This window comes from Halichoeres trimaculatus, unplaced genomic scaffold (genome assembly GCF_033239565.1).
Source record: "Halichoeres trimaculatus isolate MK-OKI-2021-1 unplaced genomic scaffold, fHalTri1.1 fHalTri1_scaffold_5, whole genome shotgun sequence".
NCBI lineage: Eukaryota > Metazoa > Chordata > Actinopteri > Labriformes > Labridae > Halichoeres > Halichoeres trimaculatus.
In genome coordinates, this window is record NW_027437183.1 from 19,748,708 (window position 1) to 19,769,869 (window position 21,162).

Genomic DNA, 21,162 nt, shown 5'->3' on the forward strand with positions numbered 1-21,162 from the left:
CAATATCAACTTCTCAAGTCCTTGCAATTCATTCACTGTAATCTTTCTGGGGACCCTTTTTTATGAATATAGCTTCCCAGGTTAGCTCATGTATTGTTCTGCAAATTACAGATAAAACATCAAATAAAGCAAAAAAACAACATCAGATATGTGGGATTCTTTAAAAGTGATTCAAAAAGAGTCATTTTCTTCAAACAGCTTTGTCAGTTTTTTTTATTCAGTAAGAGAAACAAGCGAACAGACGTAGAGGTGATTCCATTTCTATATCTTCAATAGTAGCATTTCTAATTTAACAAACAGGTCAACACACTTAGCATAAAGAGGTGTTTATCAAACATTTCCTCTCAAAATTTAACATGTGCCTAATGCTACAATATAGATTAAATTGGTATTGATTATAGTCTAGACTAACAGTGCATTACAGACAGAGTTCACAGGCATCAGTGGGACTCCCTCCTCAAACTGAGAGATGAATTTAGAAAGTAACTCTGACGCCTGTTCAGTCTCCCGTCTTCCTGGGAGCTGAGATGAGGTAGAATCAAACCTGCCTCTTCCATACTGCAGAGCAGCCTGGTCCAGACTCTTGCACAAAGTGGGTAAATATTTTCCTTAGTATACAACATACCCCCCCTCTCCACACACACATACACACACACACACACATACACATACACACACACTCATGCACACACCAGGGAGAATGCAAAGCACTCAACCAAAGCCTCTTTAATACCAATTCCTGATTGGAGCGGCTCGGGACTGTTGTTGGCTTATGTTGCCCAGATCTCCGGTGGAGAATAATTGAAACTCAGCACAAACCAAGTCGATCCCCCGACGGTGTGGCTGAGGGCCTGAGCTGCTAAGGAATGCCAGTGTGGACCCACCGTGACTCAAGGGATACAAATAATTAAAAAAAACACACCTAAACCTCCTTACTAACACCACAAATCAACACAGGAGCTCTGGCTGAGGCCAGGAAAGTGCCCATTCACAAACACCTCCAATGAAAATATGAGGAGCTCCAGAATAAAACATCCTGTGTCCACAATTACTATGGCTCATGGTTCTAATAACATATATATTTTCAAAAGTACATACTTTTCTAAGATTTAGCCCATAAACTGTCAAGGATTAACTTTTCAAAAAGTTGTCTTTTCCCTTCGATGCATATTTCTTCTTGATGAAGTGTCCCAGTTTGGACTTCAATGAGCCAGAGACCTGACGTCTCACGTTATGGATAAAGACTCCTCTTCAAGCCTGTTTGGTTCAAATTAGAACTTTGCAGACCTGAAAAGAAGCCTCTCCATGAATGTGTGACAAAGTTATGTGCAAATATCCTCCTAGCTGTCCAGTATAAACACATCTAGCAAATCTTCAAAGTCACCTTTAGAACAAGTTCTCTTAAAAAGAAGCAGAAAACTAAATAAGAAGCTAAATAAGCCCAGCCTCTGCATCAGGAATCATGCAAATGCAGCAGATGCAAGTTGAGTGTTGAACATTTCTATTTCCATCTTGTCCATCAGCTTCTGTTGAAAACTAACACCAGTGATCCCTTTAGTCCAGCCTCTTTTAAATCAGTACATTTCAATACATTTAAGGCCTCTTTAAATCAATGTCTGTATGCTGAATCGGCAAAATATAGATACAAAAACGTCTGATTTGTCACTTTTTTTTTCAGTAGACATCGATACCAGCTGTGCTTGTTTGCATGGTAGAGACAACTAGGTGATGATAGTCAAAAACAAGAAGACATCAGATTCAGCACGACTGAACTTTTTAACCACCATATATGGTTTACCTGTGATTTCAAGCAATGCAGCAGATGAAGGTACCTGAGGATCCCAAATAATCTAAAATCTTTAACAAGCTATCGAACTAATATCTTCAAAACATCTGAATAAAATTCCCACTGCTCTACAACAAACGCACACAACTACATGAGTTTTAGTGTTGGCACAGTTCTCTAAACTGTTCATGGTCCAAGTGCACGATCAGACTCCAGCTACGGGCTACCACCTTCAACTTAATCAACCACTACAGGTTTCCTGGAGTGCTTTATTCCTCTCACAACCATACACGAGTAACTGCATTTTATCACAGCTTAGCCCTCACTACAGAGCTCCAAGAAAGGGTCCCTTCTGCGCTATAATCACCTTTTGAGATGATTATCCCGAGCCTCTCATGCCCTCTGACAGGGTTACAACACATTGATCCCCTTCCAAATCCTACACAAATATCACAAGGGATTATTAATCTAGCAGGGTACGTATGCACAGGCTTTGACGTGGCTTTTTGCCCCCTGTCTGGAGAGTAAGTAATACCCTGGTGAAACAAGAAAGTCCCTTAGCGGTGAGACATTTCTGCTTTACTGTACTTTTGGGGGTTTGAATTTATAAAATAAGACGGCTCTACAGCTGTTCAACTCTAATGCCATCATTAGCTGTGTGCTGTAGGAAGTTGTGGATCATTTACTAACTGAATACATAATTTCATATCTCAATACCAAAGCAAACATACATCAGGGATTTGACGCCTCAATTACAATGACTGAAAGAGGGAATAACAGAAAACAAACCGCCATGTTGCAAGTGCATTCACAGATTGCAGCACTAGCTCTTGATCTGACATTACTTTATAAACGAGCTGGAGCTCCAGGAAGCATTTACAGCAACTAAGTGGTCTAACACCAGGTAAACTTCAGCAGTGCATGGGCCCACATCAAACTGATTTCAGGAGAGGCTGGTGCCGACACTCCAATGAGGTCTAAACTCTGAATAGCAGCCCAACCATTAGTAAACACGATAATATGATGACAATGTGCATAGCATAATTACACAGCCCTGTGTCAAGCAAAACACAACTGTAAATGGATACTGATTGTAAATTCTGCATTAGTTATTGCATGACATCTGGAAGCCCGTCCTCTACAGTTGACACATAAAAAAGTGGTTAAGATTGTATCTGAAGACTCAGCTTGACACTTAGTGAGGACACAAAGCTCTCGGCTCCCTCAGCTCTTGAAGCGCGTCTGCTCACATATGTGGTTGAATTTCCTGAAATTAAAGAAAACAAAACATGAATGAAAAAAATCACAATCAAAGAAATGGCATCAAGCATCCACCACAGGTCTCCCACAGCAAATTAAAATCCTACTAGCCCACACTTGAACAATTACTCCCTCTAGTGGTGGAATGGGTGAACTACAGCCACTTTCATAAATATCAGCCATGTTCATCCAGAGAAAAGCCAAAACCAACGACAGAGGCCTCAGTGATGCTTTGATGAGAACATGTAAGAATGATGTGTCTTTTAAGAGAAGGTATCATCAACTATTTGCACATTATCACCAAGCATTTTGTATTTGTTCTAATTCTTCAAAGATGTCTGCCATGCTAACAATATTATTGTATCATATTCACAAAGAACCAACTGATTGGTATGACTTAAATTGATCTCCAGATATTGACAATATTTACAATAGAAAAGTATAATTACATTAGATTTCATCACAACAGTTGCTTGTGATTGGCATTCATATATTACACAGTGGGCCTAAACTGCATATCAGTCAGTAACTTAATGATACTGAGAGACCAATGCAAAGCTGCACAGACTCACAGTTTTCCTCAGAGAAAGAGGAAATCTTCTACTTTATCAAGATATTCAATAAGTAACATCCAGCAGGAGACAAAACAAACATCTCAATATTGTTTAAAGGAGAACCAAAGTTAACAGAGAAGTTTTGGCTCTTGGATCTGTTGTTTTACCATGTAGCCCCTAGAGGGCAACTTTGCTTTCTGACATCTAGCCGTCAAGCTGGGGAGACAGAAGGCTTACCCATGAATGGTTCAAATCCTGTCTGTGGCCTCTTCCCCACTCCCTTCTCTTGTTCTGTTTCCTGCTCTATCCACTGCTATATCCCCCCAAAAAAACTTAGAAAAAAAATATTAAAAATAATCTCTTTCTGAGAAAAGACCAAGCAGCCGCTTCTGGTCTAAAATATGAAACTTATGTGAAAGTGTGATAAGTGTGATAAGATACAGCTCTGGGTGCTGGTAAAGAATAGTTGTCTACGTTGTTCGCCACATGAGGGAAGCCCTCAAGCAAAAATAAGCCTTAAATAAAAACTGTAGCTCTTCACAACACACACACTCGGTAGAACAGATGAACTCATGAGCCTGAAACAAGAATACTTACGTTGCATGATGTGCCTTCACCTGAGTGCGGCAGTTGCGTCCCCAGTAACAGTCAGGACGAGATGTTACAGCAGCTGAAGGGAGAACAACAAAAAGTTAAAAGAATAGCATCTAGGATAAGGGACGGTCATGTTGTCCTCACAGGATGAACACTGAAAAAAACAGTTGCTTAGACTCTAGTTTTTTATTGTATTATTCAAATTAAAAAATGTAAAAATAAAAGTAACAGAGTGTGGTGTGTCTGACCTGGCAGTTCAGATGAAGGGATGTTCTGTCTGTATTTGTATGCCAGCTCTTTGAAGGCTCTAAGGCCGCAGCAGAAGCAGAGGATTGTGTCGGCAGAGATGCGACCATCTGAAGGTGCAGAGGACAGGATATTATCATTATCATCCTTTTAAATGACATCGTGGACTTAGTCTGGGTCCATCATGGGTGAAAACTCATTCTGTACTAAATGTACAAAATCTGTATCACAGTTCAAAACTCAGAGATGAAAGAGTGTCAGTGAGTTTAGATGTGTGAACCCACCTGTCAGATGGTAGTGTCCCTGCTGTAAGCTCTGCAGAGACTCCTGATGCAAATCTCTCCACGTCTTCCCTCTGGAGGTCAAGTAGTTCTGATAGGAAACACAGTAATCTTAATGTTTGCTTACAATCTGAATGCAGAACTCAGTGTTGATGGAGCTTTCATTTAGGAACTTTGTGATGGTGCTTTATTTAGCCGAGAGCAACAAGTGCTGCTTGTTAGACAAAAAGGTGCCAAGTGGACATAAGGGTAAAACATTAAAACTTTCACTGAATAAAATCAAGCAGTCTGGATTTACATGCTTTAATCCACAGACCTTTTTGAGTAGCCCACTAAAATCATTTCTGACATGGCTATGGAGCCCTTCTTACCTGGAGGATCTCTGATTCGTAGTTGTTGTTGTTCAGCACACCATCCAAGCATTTGTCTGTCAGATTGAGTTCTGAAAGATCAACAAGGGGTTAAACCAAAACTCTTCATCATGCTCAGGTTATTTCACAGGTAACATCTCAGTTTTTTAAAATATTGGATGGTCACATTAAGGCACAAGATTTGATGTTCAACTGCATCACTTTTATTTATTCTGGACAACAAGCTGCTTGTGTAGCAAACAGTGAACCCAATACATCCCCTGAGATACCATGGTGCATATTATACCGTATCTTTTGTTTTTAAAATCAAAATGAATAAAAAGAGTTATTATTGATTAGGATTATTTCCTATAGAGCTCTGAAATTCCATAAAAGGTGGTACTTTTCATCTTGTGCACACAAGATAGTCATCTCATGCGTACATGTGTTTCAGGTATAGATTTGTTCTAACAAGATTTACACATAATATACAAACTGACACTTCATGTTTTAAACTCAGACTAAAATATTATTTTAGTCTGAGTTTAAATGCACCCCCTCCCCCAGTGTGGACTTTCCTGTTTTAATACGAAAAGTAACACATACCACTGAATCGAGCCAGGCATCCCTGACAGCCGATCCTCTGACAGCCCCAGTACATGTGACAAAAAGGTCGCAGGCACAAAACACCTAAAACACAAAGAACAACATTGATATGCACTGCATTACAGAATGAGCAGAACAAATTATCCAAGCAGTTCAGAGGACACTCACAGTGTTGAGCAACACCCTGCTGGGTGCTCAGCTCAGCCTGTCTGTCGGGCATCGGCTGGAAGCAGCAGCTGCAGATGAGATGGAGGCCCTGAGGGGGGCAGCGGTATTCCTGGGGAGCTAAAAGGAGCAGCAGCAGGAAAATTTACCAAAAAAAGAACCAGAAATAAAGATCTCAAGGAAAGGAAACCATTCCTGCAACAATTACAACAAACTACTACTGCTCTGACTTATCATCTTCCTGTGTTTTACTTTAACAGGGATCACCTGAGGGGATGTCAGAGGATGTTGAGGGCTGCTCCCCTGTAGGCTTTTCTGACCCCTCTGACCCCTCTGCACTTGAGGGTTTGGGTGGAGGATGAAGCTGCAGCGGAGGAGGAAGACCAGGAATCAAGTAGTATGAGCTTGTAGCAAACAGCACCTGATCGATTTCCCTTCTGTAGCCTGGACACTGTCTGCATATCACCAGAGGCTGGCTGGAGACAGAAAACGGAGACTTAACATGAAGAAACTTGTATCAAACATTTTTAATTAAGTTTGAGCTTTAGTAATGTTTTCTTCCATGTATTTTTGCAAAGGTGGTTTTGCCTGATCTTATACTCTTTTATTTTCTTTTATTTGTTTTTAGTATGTTTTCTTTGATGTGTCTGTCTTAATCTTTTTATTTATCTACCTGTACAGCGTTTTGTTTAAACAGGTGGTTGTTACTAAAAGTGCTTTATAAATAAATTTGGTATGGTATGGTAAGTAGATTTTCAGCAGCTGGCTACTGCTCTGATGGCCTCCAAAAATGTAAAAATATCAAATGACCTACTTGAACTTTGCAAATAATGACTGAGACTAGAGATAAAACCAAATCAAATGGCAAAATTCACACAAGTGCTTCAACAAATATAAACAGAGGTTTTACCCAGTATCTGAGGAGTCACTGTCATTATCAGACAGCTCAAACAGGAAGTCTGAGCTGCCCTCCTCATCAGAGAATGAGCGCTCAACTTTTGGCTGCAACATGTCCTGAGTTATCTTGTTCCTGCTGTCCATACTCTTCAGATCCTCCTCACTGCGACACTTCTCTGTGGACATGCAAACGTATACAAATTTAGCCAAAATGAATAAGATGTGCTAGTTTTCTGTTCTCTTTTGAAAAGAATAAAGAACAAAAATATAAAACAATTGAAAGATGACACTAAAATAAGCATTGTTTAAACAAACCTGGGTGCTGAAGGAGGTAAGCCTCCACCAGGTTGTTCAGGATGTGGTTCTTTCTGATCCTCTCCACGGGGCAGCGGCAGGTGGGGCAAAGTGATGAACGCTCCATCCAGCCTGAGTAGCAAGCAGCACAGAAGACGTGCATGCAGGGCTGCAAGCTGCAACAACAAAAAGAGAGGAAACTACATCTTAGAGAAACACAGATCTAACATTTGATGGACATGCTCTGTTTACGAAAAGTTCCTTCAAAAGCAGAGAGCTCCGAGATCTCACCTGACACAGTCGTGCAAAAGGTCCTGGCAGATAACACACGTCAGGCTCTCCTCCATCTTGTCCGTCTTTGCCCCCTCCACCCGTGGTTTAGCTGGAGGACATTTCTCTGTCGAAGCCACGACCTCTGAACTGGGAGTGTGTTGTAAACCTGCATCGTAATCCTGATCTGGAAACACAGTAATTGAACAATGATTTACTCATGAGTGAACAATAATATGGGCTTCAAAATTTTAGACTGGGGTTGCTTCTTGAGAGTGACATGCCACAGCAGCATACATTCAATTTAAAACATCTTCCTAATGGGGTTAGCCTCTGCTGTTGTCAGTCATGTTTTAAAATCAATAATGAGGCTTTTGTAGTGTTCTTCTGAGGTCACAGCCTGCCTCCTGAAACCCATCTCCTGCCCACGTCCCTCTTATTGGACAGGGGAGAATCAAGGAACATGTGTGGAGTACATATGCTCTGTCTTTTTCAAGATAGACACAGTAGAGTGTGTTGGAGTTTCATCTTTAGTCACACTGAAAGGCTTGTTTATTGCAGATTGAAAGGCATCAGGCTGTTTCTCCTTCCTCTCTCATTGTGAACACAAGTGCTGAGCAAACAACACAACACAGCCAGATTTAAGAGCTAGGAAAACCTCCAACAGTGTGGCTTCTGCTGGTTACTATGCTGCTCGAAAAATTCTGAAAACAATGTGAAGACAACATGTTAAAACAAATCTTACACTCACCGGTTTTTCTCCTCTTGCTTTCTGGTTCCATGTCATCCACATCTTTGCCCGGTGCTTGGGCATCATCTCTGGCTTTCCCTAACAAGGTGGAAAAACAACAGACCTGGTTGAAGAAATGACAGATGCCTGCTTGTTTCAATAAACACTGATGTGACTGTTCATGGTGGTACTGTAAACATTTTATGTGCTGCATCAAGTGAGCTGGAGTCAAACTAGAGGAAGGAAATGGCCGAGGTGTGAGCCTTTAGGAATACAGTGGTACCTTGACTTAGGAGTGTCCCGGCTAACAAGTTTCTTGAGATATGAGCTGTCCCTCAGTCAATTTTTCATTTTGAGTGGAAAACAAAGTTTGTGTTACAAGCCAGTTTCAGATACCCTACTGTTGGCTGGCGCAGCTACTGCCACAGTGCAGCAACACCCGTCCAGAATCCCATATCTGGCTCGATCATTTCAAGCAGTTCGCTCGCAGTGGAAGCATCAGTGTTGAGCTTGCACTTGTGCTTGCAGTTATTTTGCAAAAGTTTATATAAAAGAAACAACCATAAAAAAATGCAACTGGGCATGCAACAGTACTATTTAATGACAATTGTCAAACTCATTTTAGAAACATTTTGAAAGGGAGGATGAAGCAGACCTCATTGGATAGTTTTTTTTTTAATCCAAAACACCTGCAGGTTCAAGTGAGGAAAGCTTGGTGAAAATGGAAAAAAATCAGCAAATAAGATCCAGTTATTATGTTCAGCCTTTCTCTTCCATCTAAGTCAGCATCTTTAAGTTGTCTGATCTCCAAGGTCAATGCTGATGATTATATTCAATAAAAACAGTCTATTGCAGTACATTATATTGTGTTTTTATATAGTACAAATTTAAAAAATCATTTTCTTATTTAAAACACAGAACGTCATAAAAGAAGCTGTGTTTTTTGGGGACTTAACAGATTCAATTAATTCAATTAATTTCAATGGGGAAAATTTATCTGACATATGAGTAACTTGAGTTACAAGCTCCATCACAGAATAAATTATACAAATTAACTCACAAGTCAAGACAGGAAACAAGGAGTTACTTACAAGAGCTCTGTAGAATTTAAAATAATTTTTGGGTTTATTTACATCATCAGAAAATTATGTATGTATACATATGTGTGTGTGTGTGTGTGTGTGTGTGTGTGTGTGTGTGTGTGTGTGTGTGTGTGTGCGTGTGTGTGTACTGTGTAAAGATGTATGGTGCCCTATTACTTCTTAGAGGACTGTCCACGAACAAGCCCCAAAGTGGCTCATCTGAGAAGCTACCTGAAGCAGGACAGGCTGTGGTTGCCATGGCACCAGAAGTAGCAGCAGCCGGGATACAGAAGTGCGAGGAAGAGGTAGAGGGCTGAGGTTCTTCCTGGGTTGAATCCCGAGGAGCCTTTGAGAGCATTACAGGCTCCACAGAGAGGGACATCTCTGTCTCAGGTAGTGGGACGGAAGCTGGACTGTGAGCTGACCTCTCTGAGGGTAGATACAGGGTCAGGGTACTATAATGTGGTGCAACTGAAGTGTTTGTTCCAGATATTAATGAACTACTTACTGTAACTGTGTTGTGAAGTGGACTGCTGTGGATTCATTGAGTGGTATACATACGCCACATCTACAGAGGGAGCAAGAGAAATGTTCAGTCTTTACTTCCTCATAAATTACATAAGCATCATTCACACAGCTTAAAAACTCACTCTGTTCTGGCTCACTTTTCCTGTACACAAAATAGATGACGTCACCATTTTGCAGCATGTAAGTTTGCTTCTTGACCAGTTTGGACATGTTGATTACTGTGCCGTTAGTGCTGCAGACAAGGAAACAAAGAAAAGGATGTAGAAGTCATGGATATATAAAAGGTATTAAATCATACACATGGATGCAGCTTAACTCTATATAATGAAAGATTATTGGCCCTCATTTATCAATCTTGCGTGGCATTTGGCGCAGATCTGGGTGTAAAAACAATCCTACAGCAATGTTCACGTGTGATTTATGAAAGTGCGTAACAGGGCCAATCACGGCAAATGTTCAGCTGGTCGAATCCACGGAATTTACGACATGGAGGGAAAAAGGGAACTTCTCCATGCTGGAGGTTGACAACGCCATAGCAACAGAGGTAAAGAGGAAATGACACTGCACTGTTTGGCAGTCGGAAAAGTAGAGTGGATCAGAAAAAACTCACCTGCAAGGAAATCACTGCAGTGATTCAGCAGCGTGGATGTGACAAAGTAAAGTACAGCAGAATTTTAAACATTTAATTTACACAGCCTTCGTTTATAGCTTGATTAATTCATCCATGATGTCTGACTATTAGAAGCCACAATGTTTCAATTGTTTCCTTTCAGGTCCAGAAACGTGGAAAGTTGGCTTTTAAAAATGTGTTTAACCTCTGAAAGAAGCTGAAGACTCCAGCCTGAACCTGTGACAGACTGAGGAGGGAGTGGAGCTGAAGTGTGTCGATCGTGCGCAATTACGCTTGGGTAGACCGAAGTTTTATGATTATTCGTACCATGAGACGAGCACATAGGCTGTGATCTCATGTAAAAGAACGTCTTATCTTAATAAATAGTCACTTTTTCACACACAGTTCACGTTCATATAATTTTGTGGGTTGTGAAATAATAATCTTCACAGTAAAGCTGTAATCAATACAGCCTCCTTAAAAAGATCCAGGCTAAAAGTTTGATCCAGCATCCCCTAAATGTTCTCTGCGGATACTTTATCATAGACATGGGAGTGTATTAAAAACTGATAAAGGTAACACATTTTTTCTAAGAAGAAATTGGCTGACAGTATGTGCTGCTGCTCTTTCATAGCTAAGTATTTTATAGATTGGCGGAAGAACAGCGAAATGTTAGAAACATTCTTGGTGTCATATTTAAGAACATCAATTTTTATTTCTGAAAATGTTTTACCCTTATATGAACTAATAATGCTCCTCCACATACATATTTCTCTCGTTGCACCACGCTTACCACTGACATGAACACAAACTCAGACCTGGCATGGATTAAGCGTACCTGACGCCTACGTTCAGATTGATAAATGCCGATCTGTGCAGATCTGTGCGCTGAAAGGAGCATACACCTATTTTTCAGGCGTACACAGGTTTGATAAATGAGGGCCATTGTGTTCAAATCATGTAAAACAAGTTTAAGTCAACTTTATATTTATTCCTAACTAATCCTTTCCTTCAGAACTGACTCCATTTCAGCAGCATGATGGTCTAATTTTGTGCTGCAGAGATTTCACTGATGGGTGAACATCAAGCATGCACTACCTCATGTCCTCCAGCCATGCTGACCCTGAGCTTTCATCTTGCACGATCTTGCAGTGCTCCCCTGATACCAGTTTGTTAGCTGGGAAGGATAAAAAACATCCTGCAGAAAAAGAAGAAGAACAAAGAACAGGAATAATATAGATTACTTTTAAGCTTTTATGTTTGTTTGTTTTTTAAGAGAAAATACATTTGGAATGTTAGTGTTAGGATGTTTAATAAGTCATTTTTATGTTAACCTACTTTTCCTTTCCATTCCTCCATTGGCTAATATAGTAAAAGAGCTGCATATCTCGACATTATCATGTAAAAAGTACCTTGACAATTAAACCACACACCAATTAGATTCACAGACACCAGCTTACCACTTAAGGCTAACGGCTTTACATTGCAGTAAAGTAAATTCCAAAAGCTCTCAGCAACAAAACAGACAAAAGAGGGGGGATATAGGCCCAACCTTTTCTCAAGCAAAACCCATACAAAGAAAAAATCTACTTAATATTCCGCACACATGTTCTCAATGGAAGCCTTTTGTTATCATCACAAGAGGCTGTCTAAGTTTGGTGCGCTAAAGAATTCTTTGTGTTTTCAAGGGGGAGGTTTTAAAAGCTGCAGACACTGACAGAAATATCTATGCTTACAGACAGGACTGTCTTTTGTTACCAGGCATCAACCACAGTGAGAACTTATTACAGCATCACATAAAATACCCAAGTTTAATAATATTAGACTTAAGCTTTCGTTTGTGCTAGATAAACCTACCTTTTTTTCTGCCAACTGTGCACTCCCTATCGAAGAGCAGGACAGTCTCACTGGAGTTCACTTTGACCAGCTTTCCCCAAGCCTGTCCTCTTTTATGGCTGTCCATCTTCTAGTGTTGTTTCTCTGGGGAATTATGACACAGTTTTAAAATAATGAAACAAAACACTGTGATTCAAGTAGAGTTTCAGGTAAAAAAAAAAACAGTTTTTACCTAAAAGCAATATATACATGATGCAAAATAGTGCTTGACTTGAAGTACAGTGATGCAAAAATCAGGGACTGTGCAGTAATTTGAATGCTGTGCATGCCTTTTATTCCATTGTTTTTGCTGTGTTGACATTCTTCTACCATCTATTTTTTGCAATGACATTTCAACTGCTATGTAGAATAAATAAAATGATGATCTATGTTTCATGTATTTTGCATAGGCTACAAGGCACAAAATAGCAAGAAGAAAGTTAAATAGAGAATATTTTTTTGTGTAATGTAGTACAATCCAAACCTACTCAGACATGTTATCTGATCAGTAGATGTTTTTAGAGAAAGGTGGCTTTGAAAACAAAAGATAATTTTGTCACAAGTTTCAAATTAAGCTTTCTATTGCTTATTTGCTTGAATGCATCATTGTGTGACGTGTTCCAAAATAAATTCAAGCACCCAGACTCGATTTCTGTGTTCATCCAAAATACCTGCATACACTTAACCGAGTAACAAGTGAACTCAATAACCTCAGTCAAAAAACACCGCAACAATATTCACTGATTAAACTGTTGTGTTGCAGTTACTAATATTCTAATACACGCCGAATTTACAGGTGAACTTTGACGATCCATTACAGTTTCTGACCAATGTTAGAAGGATATCTTCCTGACCAAAAAGCACAACGTTTGATGAAGTTAACGCATTTTCTCATGAGTTTTGGTACGGGAGCCCACTTGGGGTGGAATCTGCTAACAACACTTAGCTACGCTTCGCTTTTCTACGATTCAAACTGACTTTTTCGACAAAAACTTGAAAACATTAGATTTCTACCTATGTAATTACATGATAAGTTTGAAAAAATGATCCATAAAGTCCCTTACTGTGATTATCACAAGATCTAACAACTTCGTGGAATAATAACACTAAGCTAACGCTGTTGCTAGCATTAGCAGACAAACTGCACTGGGTCTCCCATGGAAAACAAAGAAGACACACACTACAACACCCATAACATTTAATATATCTGTCACACTCACTTTCTCGTCAAATCCTTCTTTCGATGATCCAATATTTCCTCATGATCCACAGTTTGTTGTCCTCATGTTCCAGCTAAACAAAACATGCACTTCCTGTTCGGCTCTGGGTTGACAATATACACCGTCATCAGCTGATGGAGGAGGGGCAAGTCTGGACTTGATTACCCCCAAAACATCACTGTGGTGTCTTCCTCCTGATTATAAAGTTATCATCAGGCTACAGGGACGGTTTTAAGATCAGACTTTAAGGAATGCTGAGTTGTAATTTAACATCAGTTCAACATTTATTTCTTGCACACTGGGTTCCTAATCACAACCATAATACTAATCAACTTACAACAAAAGATAGTTTAAAAAAAAATTAAAGATGTTATTTATTGTCTTTAAATCATTATATAATAGGATTATCATGTTTAAAAAACACTTGCTGAATTAAAAATTCTATTTCAGCATCAGCACTAATATATTTTTTTCAGGGGTGCTGGGGTGAAATTTAGGGTCTAAAAATGCCTAGGGTACGGAAAAGTCTTGATGGTATTTCATGTGATGTATTTTCTTTTTCAATCAGCCAAAAGTGCCAACATATAATAATAATGAAAAAAACTTTTAAAAGTACTTTTTTTTACATATAAATATTTGTGTTAAAATATCACTTGGGAGTTATAGGCACTTGTCATTTTAATGCTATAAAATAATCAAGTTAATCACATCAATCACATGTCTGCTCTTTGATTTATCATGATAAATCACGCATTTCCCTTGGGCTTAATAAAGCCTATATATAGATATAATCTATCTATTCAAATACTACTGTTGACTTTTAATTTGGGTTGTAATTTCAAATGATCAAAATTTTTAATGAATGTTAATCACAGGGATGCTGTAGATATTAATCATGTTTTATTTTGCATGAGCAAACAGACTTAAGAAAGAATGGAATGTTTTTGCATTTAACATGTTTATCGATCACCGTTAACCGTTTGTGTTAACAAAGAACTTTGTGCTTCTTGATGGAGCATTGTACAATGCATCTTGAGTGGCAACTTGCAAAACCTTTGTAAAAACCATATCCTCAATAATATTAATGGGTCTTGAGTTTTTTGCAATCCACTTGGCAATTGTGTCAATTTGACCGAGGTAGACTCACTGAGGCTCTGACGTTCCACGCTAAAATGCTGGAAGAAAAGAAAATTCCTTCCTGCAGAGTGTGCATCATATTTTATGTTGGTTCACTCTTCTGCCTTTTTTTAAACTTAAATCTATCTGGACAAACTCCCTTATATGTGTTGCCAGAAACATTCATGGATTTTGAGTCATTCTGTGCAGCAGATAAGGCAATTGTGTTAAAATGTTTAATCAGATTAATCATGATGATGGGATTAACCTGATGAATGATTTGATTTTGTTTATATTTCAATTCACTGTCAATCTTAAACACTAGCTTATGACATTTCACATAACATAATTTGTTGTAATTCTATTTAAGGTATTTATTTCCACTGAGGAAAAGAGAAGAAGACTTCTGCAGGTATATTTTTGTTAACATTTCTGATCTCATCAAGCTTCTCATCTCAGTGCTTTGCAGCTGACAGTAAAATGACCAGTCTGCAAATCACCCAAGCAAAAAGCTCTTTGTATAAACACGTATAAAAGTACCGAGTAGTCTTAAGTGAGTATTAACTTTTAAGCCAAAGACTGATAAGATTAAAAAACAAACAAAATCTTCCCACAATACAGGTGACCGTATATGTGTGTGAGATTTGTATGTACAAACTAGGTTGGATTTATTTAGTATCTATATTGCATTCTTTTTTTTTGGTGTGGCACTTTTTTGATGGTCTTCCTGCATCAAGTCACATCCTGCTGTGCACAGAGTTCACTATGAGTTGTCCAGTTCAAAGTAATTAGCAGTGGGTGTTTCTTGCTGTTCACTTTGCTCTGGAAGGAAAAATCTGGTAGCATGGTTTTGTAAAAAAAAAAAAAAAATCTACTGTTCTAGACCCTCTGAAATATATAAATAAATGAATAAATAAATAAATGTTTGTGTGTGTGTGTGTGTGTGTGTGTGTGTGTGTGTGTGTGTGTGTGTGTGTGTGTGTGTGTGTGTGTGTGTGTGTCAGTTGTGAATACCAGTATCACTGGACTATCAGATCTTCTTTAATTCTTACCAATCAGTGTGTTTAGTTTGGCCAAATCCAGATTTTTATGTGGTAAATAGTCTGTCAACAAATCACAGAAGCAGAAGAAGGTTCATCTCCTCTGTCAATATGTTTTAAAACCAACAAAGGACATAAACTGCACTGCAGTTCAGGGAGACAGGACTGCATAGTTTGAAAGGTAAGTCTCAGTGTAGGATGCATTTTTGTGCACTGTTTATTATCAGATAGCTCTCTATCCACTGGGTACTTGTGCTCATGCTGTTTATGGAAGCAGTAACATCGATATCTTATCTGAGTATGAAGCAGTTCAGCAAAGGATTTGCAAGTTATGCATGCTTAAAAGTTTATTTTTCAGTCAGGGTCTAAAGGTCAAACATTTTCAAGTTTTTCTATTGCGTTCTGTCTTAACACTATGGATATCGGACAGTCATAGCTAATGGTTCATGTAATTCTTTTTTTAGGCGTGTGGAACTTTTATTTAAAGAACGGACAGTGGATAGAGTACAAAAATGAGAGACGCAATAATATGCAGCAAAGGGCAGCAGGTTGGAACTGAACCTCAGTTTCCTGTCTGGATTATGGAGGACTGTAGCTTCTGTATATGAGGTGAGTTTAAATGCCAAGCCGCTCCCCACAAATCCAAGGGTCATGTAATGCAGTGACACAGAACTGGTAATTTTTGCCAAGGCGAGTGTTTGTTGTGAAAGAATGAATCTAGATCAGATTTTCTTTTTAGGGGTCTTGTGTGTGTTTTGTGTCATGGTCGGGACCAGGGATGCAAACAATAATGGATTATTATAAATCAATCGCGGTTTAACTCGTAATTCCCCGCCAGCCCACATGAGGGCGCGCTTTGCGCCAGACGTCCTTGACGCACACGCGGAAATACAAGAGAAGCAGACCTCTGACAACAACAATAAGACCAACGAAAAGAAGTGTACAACTTTCTTAAAGATCCACCACTCCTTGAATCAAGTCCTGCAGCATGGTGGAAGGTAAATGAAGGCAGGTTTCCAAGAGTGGCAAACAGTGCACGGAAATACCTGGCACGTCTGTCCCTGCTGAGCGAGTGTTTTGAGCAGTTGGCCCCTCTGCGAAAAGGCTGCGCACAAGGCTTCCTGACCGGCGTTTCCCCTACCATTGTATAGGGAGCGGCCATATAGCAACTAACCACAGCAGAGCTGATTCATAGTTGCCTTTCACATAAATCATGTCTATATATATACGAACTAAATAGCCAAATCCATCTAATTTACATAACGTGATGTCATATTTACGTCGTGACGTTCACACTTCTCGCGCTGTTTCGCGCATTGCAGAGCCCCGCCCCCAACATGTTGACAGACACACAAACACGTGCGCACCTTTTCACAGACAGGCAAGCACATTCCGTATAGTAAAACCAATACAAGAAACATCTCCCAGCGTCTTATCTGTAAAGATGCAACACTCGCTCTTCTGCCCAATGTCACAACATTGATGTTTTTTTGTTTTGTTTATGGGTACATCCTTTATTCTAAGGGATGTTTTTAGTTGTTTACAGGCAGCCTGTATTTTAAGGGAAATATGGATTATGAATGGTTCTAATAGTCCAATTGTGACACCTTAATTTCTTTTCAGAATTTATTTTATACAATCTTATTACATTGCTATATTAGAGACACTGCACTGATTTATTTTCAAGTCAAAGTCACCTTTTTTTTCTTTGTTTATGAAAATACTATTGGAGAAGTTTGTTTTGCTTTTAACAGACAGTGCACTTATTTATTTTTATGTTTCAAGTAGACTTAAAGAAGCCTTGTCATTGCATTGTTCCATTTGTGAATGTGTTGCTCCCTGCTGTTAGAATTTTTTTATTTATTTTTTATTTAGGAATATGATTTGCATTTTCTCTTTCTTAAGAAGGATGGCATTTTCGTAGAAAGGAACCTATTGATTCAGAGGAAAATACAGCTTCTCAGAAAAATTGCCGCTTATCAATAAATCAATCATTGATAGATATGATGAAACAATTATCAATTAATGAATTACTTGATAATTTGCACCCATAGTCGGGACAAAGGTGAGGCCTTTTTTAACAATGTGTACTGATCTTGTGAGAAAAAAGCGGAGGTGGAAAAGTTCGTAATATCTTTGTCTTGGGTTAAGGTAGTATGCTGAGTATCATGCCTGATGCTGAAAAAGACTGCCTGTAAGTCCACATCTTCTTTCCGGTTTTGGGGTCCTAGTGTATTTTGTCTGTTATTGTTTTGAAGAGATTGTGTGGTAGGTGTGGTATATGGTGTCCTGTTGCAAGGATTAGTTGATTGAGTGTACAGATGTTTGATTTGGTGGTGTCTGCTATGTCATCTGCCATGTGGATGACTGGAACAAAGATCTCTGAGTTTGAGAGGACCCTTTTTGTACACATTGATCATGCCTACTAGTAGCTTTTTTAGTAGAGTTGGGTTACCTTGTTGTTTGTAATTTATTCTGAAAGAAAGTATTGTTTTTGACCTGTGGTGACAGGGGTGTTATTGTGAACAACTGTTTGGCATGGTTTAAGTTTGCCCCCGGGCATGCGCCTACCTGTATGTCTGGGTGGTGTATGTGTGGTAGGCGTGAGATGTTTGAGTCACCTGTTATACGTATCTTGCATGTTGGTTTGAGTGACCTGTTTGGATATTTGTTGCCATAGCGCTTCGAAGAGCATGCGTGTGGCCATCTTTACATAGTCCAGGTATGCACAGATTCCATAGAAATGGATCAACTGTGATTATATTAATCCATGGAATGTATGCTTTGGATGATATCTGGATTTATGGAGAAGAGTGTGTCTATCTGTGTTCTGATTGTGGGTGCATGGAGGTGGAGAAGGAGACCTGAGTGTCCAGGAACTCGACTGAGTGAGCTTGTAAGTTGTACTTTAATTTGTATTAGAGGATGGTGAATATTCAAGATTTATATGAAATTCTCAAACTCTGTTTGTAAAAGATGGTGCCATAGGCCAAATATGTCATCTAGAGTGCGGAGATACAATAATGGTTGTAAGGGACACTTTGAGAGTGCTTCTTTCTCCTTTCAGCCATATGTCCACTTAGGCCGGTGAATTTATTGGTATGGCATGGTATGGTATTTGCGGCCCATGGCGCAGCCACTGACCTGCAAGAAATGTTGGTCATTACAAACAAAGTTGTTATGAGTGAGTGTAATTTCAAGTAGTTTAATTATGGCATCATACCATCTGCATGGGTCACGGTGGGCTTTGAAAATGTTTCTAACAGACTGGAGTCCTAAGTGTCAGTGTTAGTATATCAGGCTTCGACACAGACTGAGAATAGAAACACTGCCATAGGTAACCAAAGAGACCTCACCTTAAATTGGTTCCCTGACCTGAGAGGAGATGTAAGTTCTTCTAATTAGCTAAGTGATATAGTGAATCTGTGCATCTGGAAAGCTGTCAGTTTGCAACTGAGAATCTGTAAAAGGCGGGATACGAGCTAAGTTTGAATCACCTATTATTGAAATAGGTTTTAAATCAGTAAGGTGACAGTCCTTCAACTTTCTTTGTGTACACAGATGTACTTGGGGCTCCCTTCTGGCTAGCACAATTCGCTCCTCAGCAATACCCACTGGGCTGAAGTAGGTTTCAGATTGGGTAGCCGTGACATTTGTTTGTAACCTTTGGGCCATTGTCAACATAACCTTTTTGTTAACTGTGGTCTTCTCATGCTCACCTTCTTTCAGGAACAGGTGAGACATCGAAGACATCCAACTGATCCAACTGCCCTGCAACTCAGGCTGTGAGACCTCTGAGTGGATGCTGCCAGCAGATGGTGCCGCTACATTACTGTAGAAGGTAGAACATGCGGAAAAGTCGGCTTTGACCTTTTGGCCTCCTTGCTTCTCTAAAGCTTGTGTCACTCTCTGCTGTACAGTAAGTATGGTTGTCTCTTTACTGTCTTTTAAAGCAGGTGTCTCTAAGTCCCAAGTGGGAGATAAGGCCGGGTGGGAAACATCCAGGCCACGTGGACAGGAGACATTTGAGGAGAGAGGTCTGAGCATGACAGGCAGCCATGGAGTGTTGGTTGGTGAGTACTGGCAACATGTGAGACAGAAAGTCCAGTACAGCCTAAGCCTGGCAAAGAGTTCCTCTGGTGCATGTTGTTGACTGGCCCACTGAACACAGAGCTCTGAGTACTTTGTTCCCCAGACTGTGAACAGGTGGGTGGTGAAACTTGGGCTACTCTAGAATTAGAGAAGGTTCTAGGAGATCTTTGCGGCTTGGGTGTTTAATGAATGATCTGAGCTTGAAATGAGATTAATTTTTTTGTTTCTACAGGTGGATGGGCCTAAGGATCAGAAAAGAGAAAGGGGTTTAGGGTTAAGATTAGGGTTGGGGTCAGAGAACATGGTTCATGTTATTTTGCACTGGCCTACTGATCTGGGGTGTTGTTATTGGCAGTGGGGTTGATTATTCCTATAGTGTTGTTGTTGCAATGCTAGTGTATTACAGGCAAAGCCAGTGGCAGAGGTGCAGGATGCAGCGCCCATTGATTTCACCTGTGCTGATTTTTCAGCCAGCACAGGTGAAGTCAAGTTTTTAACAGTGGCCACGTTTACATGCAGTCTATATTCGGGTTAAGGTCGATATTCTGGTTTCTAAAACATTCAGAATAACCCGTTTACACGTGTGAGCAAACATGACTTTTTCTGTTTACATGGTATCCTGATCAAAACTGCGACACATGGACAACATCTCAACGCCCGGAGAACGTCATGATGCAATATGCGTCATTTCCACTTAGTCTTCCTGTATCCATAGCAACAACAACAGCAGCAGCAGGGCGGACTTCCTGTTCTCAAAAGACCAAGATTCCTTGCAAACAGAACATGCGCAGAACATAAATTAATGTTCAGATTGGCATATACATGACCACATATTCAGGTTAGAAAAGGAGTACCCTTGGGTTTTTTGGGGGGGTTTTAAAGACCAAAATATGCTCACATTCTGGTCTTGTAAAAAGGGTTATTGGTGTTTACATGGCCATGCACAACAGTATTATTGCTAGTATTCTGAATATGAAAGGGTTAATGACTGCATTTAAACACACTCAATGTATGATTAGGAATTAGGGTTAGTCAGGCTTTCCCTAACCTTTTCTCTTAAAAGAGGGTTTAATGAATAAGTGGTTTAAATTTTCTGGGTGACCTTAAACTCGACTTGAATAATTATGATGTTTCTTCTCTTCTTGTCAGATGGTTAGATAAGTTAGCTTACTGATCTGTGCAACAAATCAGCTTCTTACCTGAAGCCTATACTATCAGCTGTTGCAAGTTTAACTGCTTGTCTTGAGGTAGAAAAGCTGTTTGTTTCATAGTCTGTGTTTTTACCCTTCCCATGAATAAAACAGATCCCAGTGATTCAGGCATTTGTCACACTGGAAAGGTTACAAGGCTTGCTCTCTGACAACTGACATTTTTGATATAAGATTTTGTAGTCCAATTACAAGTGGGCTGATCCTTCTTGTTAAAGAAAGACCAACATGTCTCTGTAATGAAAATAGAAAACCAGCCCTTAATACAGGACTAATCTCCTCAAACCTCCATCTACTCCCTGGCAGTGCATTATTAATGGGCAGTGTGGAGGCTGGTGAGCACGGGGGCCTCTCCTCG

The 21,162-nt window shown here is 39.6% G+C and overlaps 1 protein-coding gene across 1 annotated transcript; it reads right to left on the reverse strand.

The window, feature by feature from the left end:
* Window positions 1–208: 208 nt before the first annotated feature.
* On the reverse strand, window positions 209–13,502 carry chfr (checkpoint with forkhead and ring finger domains, E3 ubiquitin protein ligase). Its single transcript, XM_074671040.1, has 18 exons — window positions 13,349–13,502; window positions 12,111–12,233; window positions 11,352–11,451; window positions 9,766–9,875; window positions 9,624–9,683; window positions 9,347–9,544; window positions 8,055–8,132; window positions 7,325–7,490; window positions 7,055–7,209; window positions 6,753–6,915; window positions 6,110–6,318; window positions 5,846–5,962; window positions 5,678–5,761; window positions 5,093–5,163; window positions 4,725–4,812; window positions 4,443–4,550; window positions 4,198–4,270; window positions 209–3,053 (listed from the first exon to the last, which is right to left on the reverse strand). Exons 2-18 carry the CDS (start codon window positions 12,214–12,216, stop codon window positions 3,011–3,013), a joined length of 1,929 nt encoding a protein of 642 aa, XP_074527141.1. The 5' UTR covers window positions 12,217–12,233; window positions 13,349–13,502; the 3' UTR covers window positions 209–3,010.
* Between the last annotated feature and the right edge of the window lie 7,660 nt (window positions 13,503–21,162).